Here is a 20,993-nt window from a genome sequence, read left to right as displayed (position 1 = left end):
GAATAAACGGAGTGAGGGAATGATCTAAAATTTTGCACACAAGCTCTTTGTATAGACCAGTACATCAAATTAAACAATAATCTCGAAAAATTATTTCCAGTCCCGCCATGTCTAAAACCTCAGTGGAGTCTCTTTAAGTTTCATATTCCGAACTACACTAGCTTCTATTATTTCCACTGGTATATTTAACTAAACTGCATAGTTTTTCAATATTTTATTATTTTAAAAAAGGTTGATTTTTTTCACAATTTTCTCACATTAATAAATGATTCCTTATTCTATATTTATCATTACATGTTTTATTTAGAGCTGAACGTCTTTTATTTTATTTGTTTTATTAAATAAGGTTATATTTCAGAGCTTAATAAAATAAACAAAATATTTGTTTTTATTTTTCATTGAACAAAATGCTTAGCAATTTTACTGTCAAAGCTTTAAAGTATGACAGTTTTTAATTTGTCACATTATATTGCATAATAATAATCATAATGATTGTTATGTCATTCATATTATAGTGGTTATTAAATGTTATAGTTTATATGGAATAAATTTAATGCTGATATGCCATGGTTAGTTGACCATAATGGTATAAAAATGAAATTTAAGATTAAATATGCCATGGTCTATATGTATATTATATTTCAGAACTATTATGGTAGTTTAAATTTAAGACTAAATATGCCATGGCCTATATTATATTATATTTCAGAACCATTATGGTAGTTAAAATTTAAGACTTTTTATGCCATTATTCAATGGTTTATTTATATTACATACATAATTTCATGGTTCATTATTTGAAAACTGTAATATATTATTGTTTTTATTTCAGGACCAAATGTCATGATTACATTATTTTCAGAACTTTTGAATTGTCACAGATTTTATGATTTAGATTTATTTCAGATCTTTAAATTGTCATGGTTTTTATTATGGTTGATTTATTTCAGAAACATAATGCAATGGATTATATTGAGATCATTAATGTCATGGATAATATTGAGATCATTAATGTCATGTTTTTTTTTAAAAAATGATTTATTTCTTTCATAATTTTATACACAATGTCATGGATTATATTTAGATCATTAATGTCATGGTTTTTTATGGTTCATTTATTACAGAGCTAGACGAGAGACAAAAGAAGAGGAGGAGCATGCCTTACAGAAACAAAAAGTAGCCAAAAATGTTAAAAAAACAGAAACCAATAGATTACATGATTTTAGACGCAAGCAGTATGCTGCACAACGGATACAAAAAGCATGGAGGAAGTAAGTAAAGTAATGTTTGAATCTTAAACCAAAGCTGACGGCCACTGAACATACCAAGGACCCAGGTGATCAAGATTGAACAGGCATGTCTGTGTTGTCTGATCATGGTCTGCACAGTGTTCACTGATTTATTTTTAGCTCACCTGCCACAAAGTGACATGGTCAGCTTTTGTGATATTTTTGTTAGGCGGATTTTTGTTCGGCTTCCGTCCATCATCCGTCCGTTAACTTTTACTTTAAACGACATCTCTTCATAAACCACTGAGACAATTTCATCCAAACTTCACAAGAATGTTCCTTTGGTGGTCACCTTTGAAAATTGTTCAAAGAATTTAATTCAAAGCAGAACTCTGGTTGCCATGGCTACCAAAAGAAAAAACTTAAAATATCTTCTTTTAGAAAGTGAAGGAGCTAGAGCTCTAATATTTGGCATGAAACATCATCTAGCCAGTGTACCAAGTTTGTTCAAATAAATGCCATGGGGTCAAAATTGGCCCCGCCCCAGGGGTCATTGCTTTTCCATATTTGTATATAGTAAAAACTAAAAAATCTTCTTTCAAAAAAACCCAAATAGCTAATGCTTAGATATTAAGCATGGAACATCTTCTAGTTGGTGTCTACCAAGTTTGTCCAAATATAAGCCCTGGGGTAAAAATTGGCCCCACCCAAGGGGGACATTGTTTTTCCCTTATGTATATAGTAAAAACTTAAAAAATCTTCCTTTAAAAACACCAAAGAGCTAGAGCTTATTATAGTTATCATGAAACATCTTCTAATGCTGGTCTTTGAAGTTTGTTCAAATAAAAGCCCCTGGTTTAAAATTGGCAGCTTGGCCCAGGAGCCTATATACATTTGAGAGATTTCAGGGCCATTATGGCCAAGTGTTTTATTGAAGAAATATGGCAGATGTAATATTACATTTACTTTGATGTTTAAAAAATATCCGACTGTTTTCTTTCTTAACGAACATTTGTTGAGATTTAGTGGCATACACAGTCAAGGGGTTGACTGTAGGGCTGAGCAACTTTAAGGCTTTAGAAAATAATTATATCCTATAAACTGCGGTGCAGGAGTGTTAAAAAGCCATTTACTAAAAACTAATTAATGTGATGTTATTTGCATTATATATAAACATAGCAGTATGATGATAAATGGAATGATTGAAATTCAAATCCAGGTTGTAGAGTTAGTGATAAATTCATTTACTCTTGCTGTTGTGAAAACAGTATTTGTTTTGTTTTTCAAGGTTTGCCTTCCTGAGGTTTGTTACAAACATATAAAAGTTCAATAATTTGGTCTTCCCTTTATACATTAAAAAATTTTAAGCATGTTATGATAATTTTTGAAATCACTTATTGATTTTGACTGTTTTGTGTCCTGTAAAAACATGGAATATAAAGTACCGAACTTAAAGGTTTAAAAGATACTTCAACATGATACATGATCGTGTTGATACAGAGATTATCTCTATGCTTTGCCCCATATTTTTATAATCCTCTGTTCATTTAGATAGCCTGTTATTTTCTGATAATAATCATATAAGTTTTATATCCATTAAGTAATGATCTAAGAAATTTTAATTAGATGCCAGATGCAAACTCTATGATGCAAGTATGACTTTTTCATGCCACCAGCATTAAGAGCTAGGCTTGCATGAACGCTATTAGATACCAAAACCAATGACAGTTCTAAAGAAAATATATTTTTATAATCCTCCATTCATTTAGATAGCCTGTTATTTTCTGATTATAAAAATCAGATAAGCTTTATATCCTTGTAGTATCTATATCTAAGGAAATTTAATAATCCATTTGAATAATTAGATGCCAGAAGCAAACTCTAAGATGCAATCATGACTTTTTCATGCCGCCAGCTTAGAGTCAGGCTTGCATGAACACTATTAGATGCCAAAACTAATGACAGTGCTTAAGAAAATGTCACTTTGCAGTGAATCTTATCACCTTAAAAAAAAAAAAAAAAATAAAAAAATAAAGAAAAGCATTTAAGCTTTGTAATGGACTCCATCACTTGCTTACAAATAAGAGTTATGTCTATTGGTATTGGATGTTTTCACCATAGAATAAGTTTTATGTCATTTTAGGAGGGGAAATGTATATTTTTTTCAGAAATTAAGATTAATTTACAATATCTATGGTTAACCTTCAGTGTTACAAAAAATGCCAAAGACTTGTCAGTAATTAGTAAATGTTAATTTAATATGATTTGTTAATCAGTTTATGTTTATTTGTTTCAGTCACAAAATGCGGTCATTTGCAATTTTACTGACAGCAAAACAAGCAGTACATAAAATGAGACTGAGACAAGGTGCGGAGGAGTTCCATAAACAGATAGCTGCCCTTACCATACAGCTGGCATGGCGTAAATATATCAGGTACAAAGTTTGATTATTCTGTGATTTATTTTGCTATATTTACAGCCAAATAAAGGCTGTTTCCCCTTGCCCAAAAAAGGTATACTTTCCTCTGTAAATGCTAACATTTTCCCCTAAAATGCCCTGTGCACATTCTTTACCAGAACCATATCTTAACAGCAGCTGACTTATATCAGCTAGTTGATAAATCTTATTAACTGAAAGACAGACAGCTGTCCCTATTGGTAACCTTTGCTATGCATCATGCATGTTAAATGGAATTGAAACTGAAACTTTTTTCATAAAATTTGTGGGGAAATTCCATTCTCAGTTGTTTGAATTCATTGTCAGGTTTACACCCTTTTCTGATTTATTGTGCTATACATGTATTTTCTCCTTCAGAAAGTTAACAAAAATAAAATCCCTGATTATAATGCCTTCACCATACAACTGGCATGGTGTAAATAATTATATCAGTTACAATACAAAATACACTCCCTTACCATACAGCTTTCATGGCATAAATATTTTTGGTTAGAAATTTATTAATTCATTCCATTCTATTAATGTACTTTACCATTTCATCACAGTCTACACTGTTGGCTATTCAGTCTATACATTTATTTAAAAAAAAATCCCTTAAAGTGAAGAATGGTTTGATCCAGATTGAAAGATAGACAAGTCCAATTTAAGATATTAAGTGTGGTAAAAATATATACTGCCAGCAGCCAGGTGGAGTGTGGTTGCCTAGCTGCAACCCAACCATTGAACATGGCTTACTAGTAATTTAAGGATTGCTGATCACATGGGTGTTCAAACCCTGTCAGGGGCAAGCTGTTGTTTCCTTGAGCAAGAAACTTTACGTTCATTGCTTTGTACTTGTTGGTTCATGGAACAGATTCATAGTGTTTCAATAAGCTTATATCTTCCAACACAATCAAACTAAATAAATTTGTATATACTAAACCATTGAATTATGGGCTTGAGCACAACAGAAATTAGAAATCATGTGTATTGATAATACACTTACAACGCAGGTTAGTTGCAGGGTCTCAAAAGGGCTTTAAACTATTAGCTTTTCTTCAACACTGAACTTTTAATAGATGAATAAATATTTAAACTTGTACTGTTAAAACTGACTTTAAAAACTAAGATAATAAAAACTAAATGATTTAAATCGCCAAGGACAAGATTAAGAGCTACAGTTATATTGAAAAATGAAATATGATATGATCAGATGTCATTTCATTTTAATATTATAGTATCAAAGCATTATTGCCACACTGTTTTTTCTTGTCCTTTTAAGTATATTGAGTTACAGCAATATGGCCTTGAATCATTCAAGTTTATAGCTTTCTATAACCAGTATGTCTATAATGAATGTAAGAGTTGTCTGGTATCTTTTAAAGCAATTTATAGGGAAATATAATGGTTAAGAAAAAGAAATACATTAGACATGATGTTTACATATATATAATTATATAAAATAGATATGCGAGAGTTTAAGAAAAAAAAAATGCATTAGACATTATGTTTATATGTAAAATAGATATTTGAGAGTTTTGTTTTATAAAGCTTAACTGAAACTAATATTGTGAAAGTTTTGAAATTTTCATAACATACTTTCACCTGTTGAAGCATTTTGTCTTCATCATTTTACTCTTTTCTTTATCAAACTATAACCTGCTGAATTTCTTAAATGGACTTGTCCAGCCTTCATTTTTTGGAACAGTTCATTATTAATAAAGGGAATGTCAAGATGAAAATGCGAAGTTGGTGAACCGACATATTATAGAGACTGGTCAGACTACCAAATTTTCAAGCTCTAAAATGTTGCCTGAGTGATTTCACAATTTTCATCTTAATCTTTCCCTAAATTTATAGTGGACAGTTCCAGAAATAAATTCTTTTAATCATAATCATTCCCTAAATTAATAATTGACAGTTCCAAAAAATTTTTGGTTTGTTTGCTCTGTATCAAGTTTCTGATTTGAAAATATTGAATCGACTACCAGCTTTGGATAAGTACCTTTAACAAAGATATCAATACTCTTCTATTAACAAAATGATTATGAAATGAAAAATATGGATATACCATTTACATTACAATAGAGGAAAAATTGATTTTATTCAAATCCTTCATTCATTCACACAACATTATAATGATCATTGCATTAATCGTACAAGAGAATGGTTTATAAAAAACAGCCTAGTTTTATTTAACATTTCCATGATTAAAATTATTGCATGAATTGTTTGAGGAAGGGTTTTGAATAAATATAAAATAATAATAAAGAGAAGTGGTTGAAAAATGGAGAATAGTGATAAAGCAGGGAGTAAGGTGGATATAAGAGATAATGAAAAAGATCATAATGAACGTAAAGAAGATCAAGGAAGTAAAAGATTAGAAAATGATGGAGATAGGAAACACTTAGATAGGTAAATTGAGAGTTTTGTGAACTTAGTTTGGACTCTGAAAAAATTTCGTACACTTGGACAATTTTTCCTGAATACTAGTTTTAGGGAATGAACATTCTTTATATCTGACTTAAGAAGCTTTGGGCCATATTTTTGCTTAACATGTCCACTATTTTCTATTTAGATCTTTGAAGACTCTTGATATGAATTTAAATTTTTTATTTCAGACGTAAATTATTACAATCCTTACATCCAAACAAACGCCAACTAAGAATGTGGGATCCAGAGCTTATTGCCATGAAACAGAGGGCCCTTGTTTCACAAATCTATGGTAAGGACGTTTACGACTGTTTGCCCAATTCATATTTACGTAATTTATTTAATGTCTGAAGCAAAACTTACATACGACGTTTTTAACAATTTACATCATTTGTTTTTAAAGGTATTGATTTATTATTATAATCTTTTCATATTTCTTTAACTACACAATTTTAATATAAAGATTCATGGCATCCTAAGGGCCTGTGCAGAATCATTTGGCGATATCAATTAAAAATAAAAATGGTGCAACGAATACAATGTAGTGAATTTTGACTGAAAGAAATTTCATAAAGCTTAAAGAGAATTGGTCTAAATGTTATGGAAGGTCTGTAATACAATAAATCATTATCTTAAAAGTATTTAGTATCAGACATAACAACAAACCTTGAAAGAATTATATATATATATATATATATATGGATGTTTTTGGCAAGTGTGAGATAGTAATCAGATATGACATATTTATATAGCAGATAATAAAATGTTCCAGGACAAAATGTTATTATTCATCATCACATAAATATTAATATTCATACTTAATCTTTTATCAACATTTTATCAAGTTATATTTTATAAGAATATCAAAATGGTAACTTTTCTATTGTTTTAATCAATATTTAAAATACTTATGGAAAACATATGCCCATTGTACTGATCAATCCACTTTAAAACTGATGCAAATGAAGGATGCTGCCAAAATTCTTATATGTGCCTAAAATAACAACAAGGAGGTCAACGTTGTGTTACACATGTAAATCTGTTAAGCATCATTTTCTTTTCACATAAAACCCAAACTTAAATGAACTGAAAATGCAATTTAAGGCAGTAAATTGTTATCTAACATTCAATGTTTATTATTCATCAAAAGTTCAATATTTTATTATTATTATTATCATTATTATTATTATTATTACAGGGGAACATATAGAAGCCCCATTTTGGCATCCAAATATGCTGAGACCACAGCGGCCATATTGGGCAAAACTAGCACCATCTTCAGCAGGTAAGCCTAGGTATTATTTACCTATAAGGAAAGACAATATTCTTTGCTTCTCATAAAGAAAGCATAATATTATTGTCGAGAATGAGTTTTATGGTCAGAGTCCACTATATATAATTAGTTATAACCCACTTTTAACAATAGGCAAGTGCTGTGAAGCAAACATTTTTTTTTATATATACATAGAGGATATTCAAGTTTTTTCTATAAATACATGATTTATTTTCATCGAGTGGTATGAAAATAAATATTTCATGAGTGGCGGTAGCCACGAGTGAAATATGGTAATTTTCATGCCACAAGATGAAAATAAATCATGTATTTATATATAAAACTTGAATTTTCTGTTTATTATATGTATCTTTTTTGACATTAAAATTTGAAAGACTTTCCCTTAAATTTTGTGTACTGGCAGAATTTAAAAGAAAGTAGTCCGGCAAGACACCAGTGAAAATACGGAAAATATGTTTCACTGCAGTGAAAAATAAATTTTTACAGTGAAAATACGGAAAATGAAAATACACATTTTATTTCATCAATATTTCTCAATATTTCATTTATAAGTATATAATAAATGACCATATAACCTGTCAATGGTCTTCAGATTTATGATCAAACAAATAAGCTTTCCATTGTTGAAATAAAGATTAATTTAAATATTTGTGACAGCAGTGCATATATAGATGATAATAAAATGTCAGAATTTTTCAATGAAAGTCATCATGACAAACAATAGCAATATTTTTAATGATGAGTTAATGATACATAAGTGACGGTTATCTCTATGATAGTGTAAGTCTCTCTTGTAAAATTATAATGATGTTATTCTATTTTTATGTGTTTAAAAGAATTGAACACTAGGATGTTCAAACTTGCCATTGTTTATAATGAAGGGTGGGAGAGGGCCTCTGTGGCTGAAGAATGTAGGTCACTGACTTAGTATCACTTGCTTCCTACCATTGTGGGTTTGAATCCTTAAAGAGAATTAGGATTCTTACATTTGAAGGACCTTAGTCCAGCTAGGTAACAGGTCAGTGGTTCTGCTTTCGTGTCAACCTTTACCTGAAATAATGCACAGAGGGGCGCCTGCAGTCTTTCTCCAGGAGTTAGGATTGATAGTTGTTCAAATATGACCTAAACAACTGGGTGTGACCTAAAACTCAACTGAAAAAAAAACTACAAAAAAAAAACAATAAACAAATTGAAATTTTTAATTTTGTTAAGCACTATACTAGTCACTGATGTTAATTTTTGACATTATAACAGATTCAGGCCCTGGAAGTAGAGGTGATTATATGACTTGTTTGCATGCAATTTACTTGCTTTTCTTGTTATTTGTATAACATAATTGATGCCTGTATATAAAATTGTATAGAGTGTAAACATTTTTTATTTGTAGAATAGTAATGATATATTTCTAGACGTTTATTATTGAATGACTGACCTCCATGCTTTTTATATGGTGCTCATAGCAATGCTAAACTATTTAACACTTTATTTGCTGGGACTGAAATGATCAGCTTCTCAAACCAGTAAAGAGCCAAAACTTGCATGTCTGTCAGGGGTTTACTTCACTATCAATTTTCAGGGCAAGAGCTTGAGAATTGTGCATCCAAGTAGGTTTTTTAGGGGTATATTGATGCAGGATACTGCATCTGGTTAAACCCTGGTATGTTCAGTCTCACCAGGCTGTAACTGTGACATGTATACTGTTGATATCCCCAAAATCTTGATGTCCCCAAAATTGATAATGAAATGTTCCAAATATAAAAGCTGATCAAGTTAATTTGTAAAATTGAGGTGGTTAACTGGTTTAATATGAGGAAACTATTCAATATCGATAGTTTACCTGGGTATTAAATATTTGATTGTGCGGTAGGAAACTGTGGGTACGGTGGGAGAAGCTGTCCCTGCAGGGGAATAAACTAGCAATGTTGTGCAAATTTTACATCTGTTTATAAAGTCAAAAACCAAACTTTTAGAATATTTAATTCTTTTCCTTTGAAGAATCTGTTCAGATAAGATCCTACGGTTTGAAATATTTCAGATGAGGGGATTGAGGAAGTTGGTTCTTCATAATATTAATTTTAAGCAACAGTTAAATACTTCTCAAGCATCCTGATCAGATTCATTTGAACATTATATAAAAAATCTACAGACAATAATGGCAGGAGAATAAGCAAATTAAGATAGCATAAAAACTGATTTTTGTGTGATAAAAAACTTCAACTTCAATCAATTTCTGTTCTATTTTAACAGTTTTGACGAAGATGGTCTCAACTAATATTTGTATTTTGTATATGTAACATTAACCATGTTTTGTCCTTGTTTATGTTACTATAGCTTATGTACAAGAATTTAACCAGCTCAGGTTGTTAAACTGAATTGATTGCCGTCTGTTAGGCTATGCTTGTAGGTTATTTTAATAGTTGCAAAACTGTTGTGGTTTTATTTGGTAACTTCTTTTCAACGCTTTAAATTCTAGCTGAACTTTCATTATGTCCACCAATGTTTCAAATGATTTAAGTTGCCAATGATTCGGGGTTGGGGTGGGTCACTACTGGTTAAATTTGCTGGCACATGATAATATCAGTAATTTATAATGCCGGCCTTGTATGATTAAGGGTCTCTTCTGTCCTAAATGTTTGAAATTATGTATAAAACTGCAAAGATATTATAAAATCACCACAGTTTTGCTAGTAAGATTTGATATTTGTATAATAAGTGTGGCTATAATATTATGCTATAAACTGCTCAAAATTTGATAAGGAGTCAATCTCAATTTTAGTCAGAAACTTTGTTATGATTATACATACAGTTAACACATGATAAAAGATATATCATTTATCAGTTCACACCAGAGGTGTCCTGACTGGAGAAGGATTTAAAAATGACTAGAAAGATAAGTGGGAAATTAAGATTTCTTTTGAACCAATATAGGTAACAAAATGTCACCAGCTAGTCAAAGGTATCAAAACAGTAAGGGGCTTTTATTCAAGTTGGTTGCTTACTTGCAAGCAAACAAAATTTATTATGAAAGAACAGTGAGTCTTATCAAAGTTTGAGTGGTATAATTATATGTAATCAACATACTGTAAAATCAGGAATTTTTTAAAGGAATTAGCATTTGCAAATTGATGATTTTTCACAAAATTGAATTTTTCTTAACAGTTATTAAATAATGTTAACAGAACTGGAAGTAGAAATTTGTGAAAATTCAACCTTGCCAGTTATTCCTAATTGTTAATATTTGCAAAATTTTGGTTTCACAGAAATATCTGATTTTACAGTATCTATTTTGTTTTGAAGTGGGTTTTTTTATATAACTTACGCATGTATGCTTGCATTTATATTCCGCAGCTCTGTCGTATAACTTTGCTATAGACCAATACCATCCGCTTGTGGCTAAAAAAGGTTGTATGCCGTCCCCGTTCCTCGATGATAAAGGTCACCCGAAGGAATTTATTTGGCAAATGATTGACGAGGATGAATTACAAGGTTTCATATTTGAATATATCAAAAATGCACTTTTTCTTCCCCACTATTTTTGCACATATCCTTTTTTTGTTCCCAATATATTCTCCCTTTAATTTCTTTTCGCAAGTTACCGTTTCTTTTCCATTTTAATTATATGATTTACCTGCAGAAATACCTGTTGTGTACATCCCTGTTATGGGTAAGTTATTAATGAATGATATATAGATGAATTTACTACAATGTGGCAAAAGTCCGTTTTTAAGAACTGGATTTGAACATTTCCACCTATTAATAGTATTAATATGCTTTGTTTGCTGTATTAACTGAGTTTTAATTAAAGTAACATGTATATGATAGTACTTTGAAGTTAAAAGTTATTAGAAGTTTTATAGTGGTTGAAATCTTCAAGTGAATTTGGTCTATAATGGAAAGTCATACAATGAATATTTATGTTTACTTAACAGTATTTAGTATTAGACATAACATACAAAAACAATGAAATAATCATTGGCAAATGTGAGATACATGATCTGATATGACATATATATAGTTGATTATATATAGTAGATAATAAATTGTTCTAGAACAAATTATTGTTGATCACATAAATGTTCATTCTAAAACACTTAAAACTTTATCAATTTTTTTGCCCAAGCAATATTTTATAAAAAATACCAAATACTATATTTCTATATTGTTTTTATGAATATTAGATTTTGAAAAATTAATAGAAAATGTGCTCATCCACTTTAAGTTATGGATGTATTTTATTGATGATGAATTTTATTTAACCTGTTTTTATTTTACCTGTTTAATGTATTTAATTTATTCTTTGCTTTTATTTCATAGATTCTGAAGGTAAAAACCCACAAAAACATCATTATGTTTTGTGTTCTCATTCAATAGTATTTAATGGTTGTGGTAAAATATAAAGTTATTTTAAAAAGTAAAAAAGCTCATAATGTTAACTGCACAACATGTTAACATGGTTTTTATTTTGCACATTTAGTAAGGAAAAAGTATAGTGGTAATATTTTATTAATTATTTGCAAACATATGGTTAAAAACTTCACATTTATATTGCATTACAGTTTCCATGGGTTTTTATGGTTTTGGTAAATTTGTTTGAATCATCAATATAATATGATATATAAATCACCAATATTATATGATATATAAAATATCAATGTTGATCAGCACTTATTATATGATATAAAGTTCATCATTATTATATGGTATATAGTTCATCAATATTATATGATATATAAATCATCTATATTATATGATATATAGTTCATCAATATTATATGATATATAAATCATCAATATTATGGGGCATCCGTGGCCGAGTGGTTAAGGTCGTTGACTTCAAACCACTTGCCCCTCACCGCTGTGGGTTCGAATCCCGACGGGGAGTTTGGATTCTTTCATGTGAGGAAGCTATCCAGCTAGCTTACGGAACGTCGGTGGTTCTACTCGGGTGCCCTTTCGTGCCTGAAATAATGCACGGAAGGGCACCTGAGGTCTTCCTCCACCAGTAAAGCTGGAACGTCGCGATATGACCTATACTGTGTAGATGTGACTTAAAACCAAAACCAAACAAACATCAATATTATATGATATATGAATCATCAATATTATATGATATATAAATCATCAATGTTGTTTGATATATAAATCAGCACTATTATAATTATGATATATAATTCATCAATATTATATGATATATGAATCATCAATATTATATGATATATAAAATACCAATGTTGTTTGATATATAATTCATCAATATTATATGATATGTAAATCCTCAATATCATGTGATATATGAATCATCAATTATATGATATATAAGAGATCAATGTTGTTTGATAATTGAATTATCAATTATATGATGTATAAAACAACGATATCATATGACAAATAAATCATCAATATTATGTTATATATAAATCATTAATATTATATGATATATGAATCATCAATGTTATTTGATATATTATAGAATGCAGTAAATGAATATTTTAGTTTGTATCAGTTTTGAAATGATATATAAAATGTTACATATAAGACAGCTAATTGCAAAATCATTATGATAATTTGTATGGCACTAATTTTCACTACACAGATTTAAAATTCCTACACATTTTCATATTGTCTGCTGTAAGATTATTTTGCATCGCATTATTTTCATTTTACCTTTTGGAAAAATAAACAGTCCATGAATTTAAGAACTCATGAAATTGTTGTTTTTTATGCCGCGGTGGCATATAGCGATTCACCTGTGTGTGTGTTTGTTTGTGTGTGTGTTATAAAGATTATATAGTGAACTTAAAAAATCTTCTTGTGAAAAACCACTAGTCCAATTGCAACCAAACTTGGCAGGATTGATCCTTGGGTAAAGGGCTTCTAAAGATGTTCAAAGAATTTCATTCCATGCAGAAATCTGGTTGCCATGGCAACCAAAAGGAATTATAAGAATAAATTTAAAAATCTTCTTGTAAAGACCAAAAAGGCCTAGAGCTTAGTAATTTTGCATAAGGCATTGTCTGGTAGACCTCTACCAATGTTGTTCAAATTATAGCCCTGGGGTCCAAATCGGCCCCGCCCCGGGGGTCATTGATTTTCACTATATGTACATATAGTAAAAACTTAAAATACCTTCTTGTCTGAAGGTACCAGGCTTAGAGGTTTGATATTTGGTATGTGTTATTATATATAGGTACTCTACCAAAGTTGTTCAAATTTTGCCTCTAGTGTCAAAATCAGCCCCACCCGGGGGTCCTAGGTTTTTCTTATATGTATATAGTAAAAACTTAAAAACTCATCTTCTCTAAATTCACAAAGGCTAGAGGTTAGATATTTTGCATGAAACATTGTGAAGTGAACCTCTAGCAAGATTGTTCAAATTATAACACTTGGGTTAAATTGGCCCCGCCCCGGGGGTCATTGATTTTCACTTAATACATATAGTAGAAACTAAAAATACTTCTTGACTGAAGGTACCAGGCTTAGAGCTTTGACATTTGTTATATGATATCATCTATAGGTACTCTACCAAAATTGTTCAGATTGTCAAAATTGGCCCCGCCCCGGGGGTCATTGATTATCACTATATGTACATATAGTAAAAACTTAATTACTTTCTTGTCTGGAGGTACAAGGCTTAGAGGTTTGATATTTGGTATATGATATCATATATAGGTACGATACCAAAGTTGATCAAATTTTGCCTCTAGTATTAAAATAAGCCCCGCCCCTTGGGTCATAGGTTTTCCTTATATGTATATATAGTAAAAACTTCAAAATTGGCCCCGCCCCGGGGTCATTGATTTTCACTATATGTACGTATAGTAAATTTTTTTAAAAACTTCTTGTCTGAAGGAACAAGGCATAGAGCTTTGATGTTTGCTATATAATATCATCTATAGGTCCTCTACCAAAGTTTTTCAAACTTTTTCCCTGGTGTCAAAATTTGCCCTGCCCGGGGGCATTGATTTTCATTATGTACACAACTAAAACAAATGTTTTCTGAATTGGAGAAAGCTACAGCTTAGATATTTGACAAGAAACGTTGTTTGGTGGACCTGTATCTAGATAGTTTTGAATTATACCCTTGGGTCAAAATTTTGCCTTTCCCAAGGGGACAGTGACCTACTTTCTTGTTCTTTGATGTACAGCAATGAAATTTTGACCATGTGCACAGTTTTAGTTGTAAAATTGAACTTTGATATCAGGTGACCTAGATTTTGATGATGTGACCTACTTTCTTGTCCTTTGATGTGCAGCTATGAAATTTGAACCATGTGCACAGATTAAAATGTAAAGTGAACCTTGATATCAGCCGGCATAGATTTTGACGAAGTGTCTTACTGTGTTGTCCTTTGATGTACAGTCATGGAATTTGGGCCATGTGAAATATGACCTTCACCACCAAATTCAATAGACACAACTGCATTGATAGATTCCTACTCTGATCTTTTATTTGAATAACAATAGATTTAACCACTTATCTGATAATAAGAATTAGATAGGTCAGGGATCTATGCATTATGGCAATTTTTACTTGTATAGAAACAAAAAAAGCCTGTTCCTACACTATTATTTAGTGTTGTATTAATGCGGTGGCATAGCATTTTTCACAAATGCAATCTTGTTTTGTGACAAAACCACGAAATTTCATGCCCAATAGATTAAGGGCGTGAATTCGCAGTATCAGTAGTTTTTAGTTGCTAGTCCTGTTATTATTATGTCCCAACTTAAAAAAATTTTTTTTTTCAAGTATTAAAGGGTAAAATGATATTTCTTCATTTTAGTCCAATCTGCATTTGGTACTCGAAAAAGGGTAAGAAATGGCTAAATTTTATATGTATTGTTTTAATATTAAAGTGTTTGCTGAACTATATATCTGTATCAACCATGATTTTATAATGCTAGCTTATTTATATACTGCTGTATGTAAGAAATAAAAAAATATATATGACATTAACAGTGTTTAAAATGCAAGCTTAATTTTATATTTTGCGTTAACTATGTAAAAACATAACTTGTAAATTTGCTTTAACTATGTAAAACTAAAATTATGTATTTTTAATTTCCATTAACTATGAAAAATCAAAATTGTAAATTTTTTGCACTGATGTAAAAACATTAATTGTATATTTGATTCAATTATGTGAAAAATATAAATATGATATTTTGCATTAAGTATGTAAAGACATAAACTGTATATGTGCATTAGCTATAACAAAATATAAATTGTATATTTGCATTAACTATGTAAAAACATAACTTGTATATTTTGCATTAACTATGTAAAAACATAACTTGTATATTTTGCATTATCTATGTAAAAAAATAAAAAATATATATTTGCATTAACTGTAAAAAATGTAAGCTGAATTGTATATAATGACAGCTTTAAAACAAATTGCTTTAATGAAATTGTAAGCTAATTTGTATTACCAACATGAACAATGTTTTTAATATTCATCAGGTTTAAAACAGGCATTCATTTAAACATGAAAAAATACCTCACAAAACAGTCCTCATAGGTTAAGCTATATATATATAAAAAATTAATATCAGTGCTTTAATAATATTTTGCTTCAGACTGATATGTAAAAGACATTGACAATTAACCTAAATCATCATTATGTTTTCTTTGTTTAATTTTGTATTTTGTCAGTTACATATATTGAATAATGACACCCAAAATAGCTAGCACTTTTGTCAAGGGAGGTAAATCTTGTTGAAATCAGGAATTATTTATTGCAACTTAGTTGCAACTTATTTAGGTGACGACTAATGTGTTATTGTGAATTTTTTTCAGGTCAGTTAAGTTTGATCAAGCTGCAGGAAAGTCAGTCACAGTCTCGTAATTATTCCTACAACATGAGGAGATAACTCTATTATACTGTTTTGATATTACCATCATCATGAGAAGATAACTCTTTCTACCAACATGAGGAGATAACTCTCACATACAGCTTCAATTTTACCTTCATCATGAGAAGATAACTCTGCTGCAACAAAACACACTGCTGCTTATTTTACTCCATTTACAAGCAGTGATTTATTAAAATTCACACCAATGATATGATAACTCTAGCTACAATTAATTACTGCATGGATTGCTCTTTAAACGTGAAGATATAATTATTTTAGCTACCATAAATAACTACATGACCTGCTCTTTTAATTTTATATAGCGAGATAACTCTACTAGCTACAACAAATTACTGAAAAACGCTTTCAGTTTTAGAAGATAACTCTGTTAACTTTGATAAAAGAGTGGATTTGTATTTGTTATGTGAGGAGATATCTCCAGCTACAAGTTTTACTGCATGATTTGCTATGTCCTTTGGGGAGATAACTCTAGCTGAAATAAAATACTGCATAATTTGTTCTCATAATTATAGGAGTTAAGTCTAGCTACAATAAAATACTGCATAATTTGTTCTTGCAATGTAAGAGGATAACTCAACCTACAATTAATAATTGCATTATTTGCTATTTTGAAGTTTTAGCACAATTGATATTGCCATACTTTAAGTGGTGTTATTCTATCTTACAACAAATGTCCGCTTTATTTTTTTTGATTAAATACATGTATTACTGTGATAATCCATGAGGTGATGCTTCCATGAGTTAATGAGATTTAAGTTAACCATGGGGAGATATTTCCGTCCCTAACAAATGTGTTAATTAGTTTTAAATTAACCATGGGCTGGTACTTTCGTCCATATCAGATTTGTAAATTAGTTTTAAGTTAACCATGAGGTGATACTTTCATCCATAACAAATGTGTTAATGAGTTCAAGGTTAACCATGAGGTGATACTTCCGTCCATAACTAATGTGCAAATGAGTTCAAGGTTAACCATGAGGTGATACTTCTGTCCATTGAGTTTTATGTTAACCATGAGGTAATCTCAATCCATAACAAATGTGTCAATGAGTTTAACCATTGGGGAGATATTTCTGTCCTTAATTGTTCAATGTATTTTTACACCATGAGGAGATGTGTCTATCTCATCGACAGTGTCATGTTAAACCATGAGAAGACACACCATTTTATTTTGAATGTTTTAGTATGTTTAACCATGAGGACATACTAATGTCATTCGTTGCAATGGTTTAAAGCTTAATACAATGAGAACATATTTCCTTCATAAATAAGTATTTTAATGTCATAAAACATAATACATATCCGTCCATAACAAATTCTTATAAAACTGTGACCGTCCATGAAAAATATGTTGATGTGTTAGACCATGAGATATTTCAACCCATAACAAATGTCTTGTTCAACCTTTTGAAGACATTACCAGGGATAATAAAGTTTCATGTGTTTAACACTATAGAAATATTTCCATCCTTGGTGTATGTCTTAACTTTGTGCTTAACCATGAGAGAATATTTCTTTTCTTAAGCTGTATCTTTTCTTAAACCATGAGAAAATAATTTTTGTAATTGAAATAAAGTTTAAAGTACTTGTATATCTAGTTAGGACAAAATGTCAACTGGTATCTATATAACAAAAGTATAGTTGTATTAAGATGTCTTACAGCTTTTAACCATGAGATACTTACATTGTTCTATGTATTAAATGGTATATTTACACAATGACTTGATGTGTTTAAAAGCATGAACCGATATATCTGTCTAAGGATATTTACTGTAACAGCAGAATTTTATTCTCTATCAAAACATAAGTAAAACTTAGATTTAGAAAATTATCATGCATGCTTTTGATGGAATAAGAAGATACTGGATAACTACAGTCTCTTTTGTTATGTTTCATGAGGAGATAATTTCTGTCTATTTTATCAGTTATAGATATCTATTTATTTCTTGTATTTCATTTTAGTGTTATGAAGCAATGATATTGTCAAAAAAAAACAACCCAAAAAATACCAGTAAGTTTCAGAATTTTGTATAGGGTCTTGTTGCTTTATTTATGAGGCGAAGATTTTATTCATAAATTACCCTTTACACAGATAATTTCTCCACATTTTTGATACAATGCTATCTGTTGTAATAAAAGAAGAACTGTCAAGAAAAATAACTGTTTATATGCAAAAATAATGTGTACATTATTGTGTCTGATAAGTGTACATTATTTATTTCTTTGCTCAGTGAACACTCCCAGTTTTATGTGTACATTGTTGTTTCTGAACTAAGTGTACATTGTTGGCTCAGATTATAGTGTACATTTATTCTCTGATGGAAGTGTACATTGTTGGCTCAGATTATAGTGTACATTGTTGGCTCAGATTATAGTGTACATTTATTCTGTGATGGAAGTGTACATTGTTGTCTCAGATTAAAGTGTACATTGTTGGCTCAGATCAAAATGTACATTGTTAGCTCAGATCAAAATGTACATTGTTGTCTCAGATCAAAAATCATAGTGTACATTTATTTAACAGATCATAGTGTATATGTTTTTGTTAGAGCACAATGTACATAATTTGTCTCAGTGCTTTGTGTACACTTTTTGTCCCAGTTTTCTGTATACATTATTGACTCATAGCAATGTTCATTACATGTCTGATTGATGATGTGTACACTTTTGTCTGTGTACATTATTGTCTCAGGTCATAGTGTACATTATTGTCTGGATGCACATTGTGCATTATTTGTATCAGTACTCTATGTACACTTTTCTGTGAGTAATCTGTGGATATATTTGTTTCCAGTGCTGCATGTGTAACCTTGAAAATATCTCTGTCGGTGTTCCGTGTCAGGTTCGAGTAGTCATTGTTTATGTCTAGAAATGATAGAATTTATGCAAAGTCTGTGAATTTAGATACTTATTATTTATCTGTTACAGAAAAAATGATGATCTGTTGAAATTCCTGTGATAGTTGTTTATTTTATATATATATAATAGATTCATTGTTTCTTATATATGTAATAAATCATTCAATAAAATATGATTAATATTTGTTTTATTATCAATTCCAACAAAGTTTTGTCTATATTGGTGCAATACATGACCTTCGTATGGAAGGAAATCGTCGCCGGATTTTGCATGTGTGTAAGCTATCCAGCTAGCTTACTGAACGTCGGTGGTTCTACTTGGGTGCCCGTTTGTGCCTGAAATTAAGTACAGAAGGGCACCTGAGGTCTACCTCCACCATGAAAGCTGGAAAGTCGACATATGACCTATACTGTTTTTGTGCGACGTAACCCCACCACCACACACACAAAACTCTTTCTAACCATAACAAATGTCTTGATGTGCTTAGAATGTATTTGAAGCACTCCAAAACTGCAGCTAAAGCCGTGCTGGACCTAATCGGGCATTGTGCTACAGAAATATAGATGTGGCTCCTGTTGGGCTCAAACCCACAGTAAGAGGCAGAACTGTTAACCACTAAACTCATTAAGCAGTCGTTCTCATCGAAGTAAATATAATAACTTAAGAGAAAATGATATAAACCCCTTTAAATGCTATATTGATTCATAGCCTTGAATCTGCACAGACTGCCGCTAATGTTGAGATAAAGAATTCAAAGGAGGCTGCATATTTTACCATATTCTTCCAAGTTCAGGTTTGCAAAATGGTTCTTCTGCCAGTTGTTCATGCAAAAGAAAAAATCCTGGTATAACTTTAAGGCTCGAGTTGGGCTCGGAAGTCTTAGCTGTCTTGCACAACTAGTTAAGTTCGTAAGAGAGATAGCTTAGGAATATAGCTATACATTTAATTCAAGGTGAAGAATTGCATTTATACCGATATACTCGTATAGTGGCACTGCTGTTTTATTAAGTCTAAAACAATTAATGACTAGCAGAAATAATTATTACTATTATTAATATTGAGGTATAACATATTTGATTTTACTTGATTATCATGAAACCTTGAATCATAATTACGTACTCCCGAATGTGCCCTTTCTGGAACCAGGCTTTCATTGCAATTCTAAGCTGTGCTGCAAGTTACCATTGTTAATTTTACTCGAGGAAATATGACAGTGGCTTCAGTGAGGCTCAAACTCGTAAAATCTTTACCACTGAAATCACTAGGCAGCCTTTTCTCAACAAAGTGAAATGACATGGACGTGTCAGTACATGTATATGATTTAATAGTTTGGATGAAGGTACAAACAACTTCTCGACCGTATGTTTTGATAGCACTGTCCTACCAAACAAACGAAATATGAGCAAGGATATTGATAGTCAGTGCCGACCATGCCTAGTTCAGACAATGGAATGTTATATCCTCAATTCCTTATCACCTCTTTATTGCCCAATTGTAATTTTTCATTGCCCCAATGCAATTTCTTCTATAGCCCCATTGCATTCTCTTTATAACCTCTTTACAATCTGTTCAAATAACCAACTACATCAATTGCAATCTCTATAACCCCCTGGGCAATCTGTTCAATAAACAAATTGCAATCTGTTCATTATCCCCGTCGCAATATTCTAATTTTCCCCATTGCAAGCTCTTTATTTCCACCAATATCTTTATTGCCCCATTGCAAAGTCTTTAATATCCCAATACAATCTCTTCAACACCTCCAATGCATTTTTACTGTACTTCAAGCTCTTCGTTGTCCCCATTGCAATCTTAACATTGCTTGCCTCAACTGTAATTCCTTTACTTCTGTTCATTTCCACAATTG

General features: G+C 30.7%; 1 protein-coding gene across 1 annotated transcript in view; it reads left to right on the top strand.

The window, feature by feature from the left end:
* Positions 1 to 19,301, top strand: part of LOC132750860 (inversin-like) — a 61,111-nt gene extending 41,810 nt beyond the window's left edge. The window contains 7 exon segments of the mRNA XM_060740920.1: positions 1,125 to 1,271; positions 3,526 to 3,663; positions 6,288 to 6,391; positions 7,298 to 7,384; positions 8,648 to 8,668; positions 10,742 to 10,879; positions 16,191 to 19,301. Of these exon segments, the coding sequence (XP_060596903.1) occupies positions 1,125 to 1,271; positions 3,526 to 3,663; positions 6,288 to 6,391; positions 7,298 to 7,384; positions 8,648 to 8,668; positions 10,742 to 10,879; positions 16,191 to 16,264 (709 nt within the window). The 3' untranslated portion in view covers positions 16,265 to 19,301.
* Positions 19,302 to 20,993: the final 1,692 nt, after the last annotated feature.

The sequence above is a fragment of the Ruditapes philippinarum genome, unplaced genomic scaffold (genome assembly GCF_026571515.1).
Source record: "Ruditapes philippinarum isolate M1 unplaced genomic scaffold, ASM2657151v2 ctg1764_1_1_1_1, whole genome shotgun sequence".
Lineage (NCBI taxonomy): Eukaryota > Metazoa > Mollusca > Bivalvia > Venerida > Veneridae > Ruditapes > Ruditapes philippinarum.
This window is presented reverse-complemented; position numbering and strand designations above follow the sequence as displayed.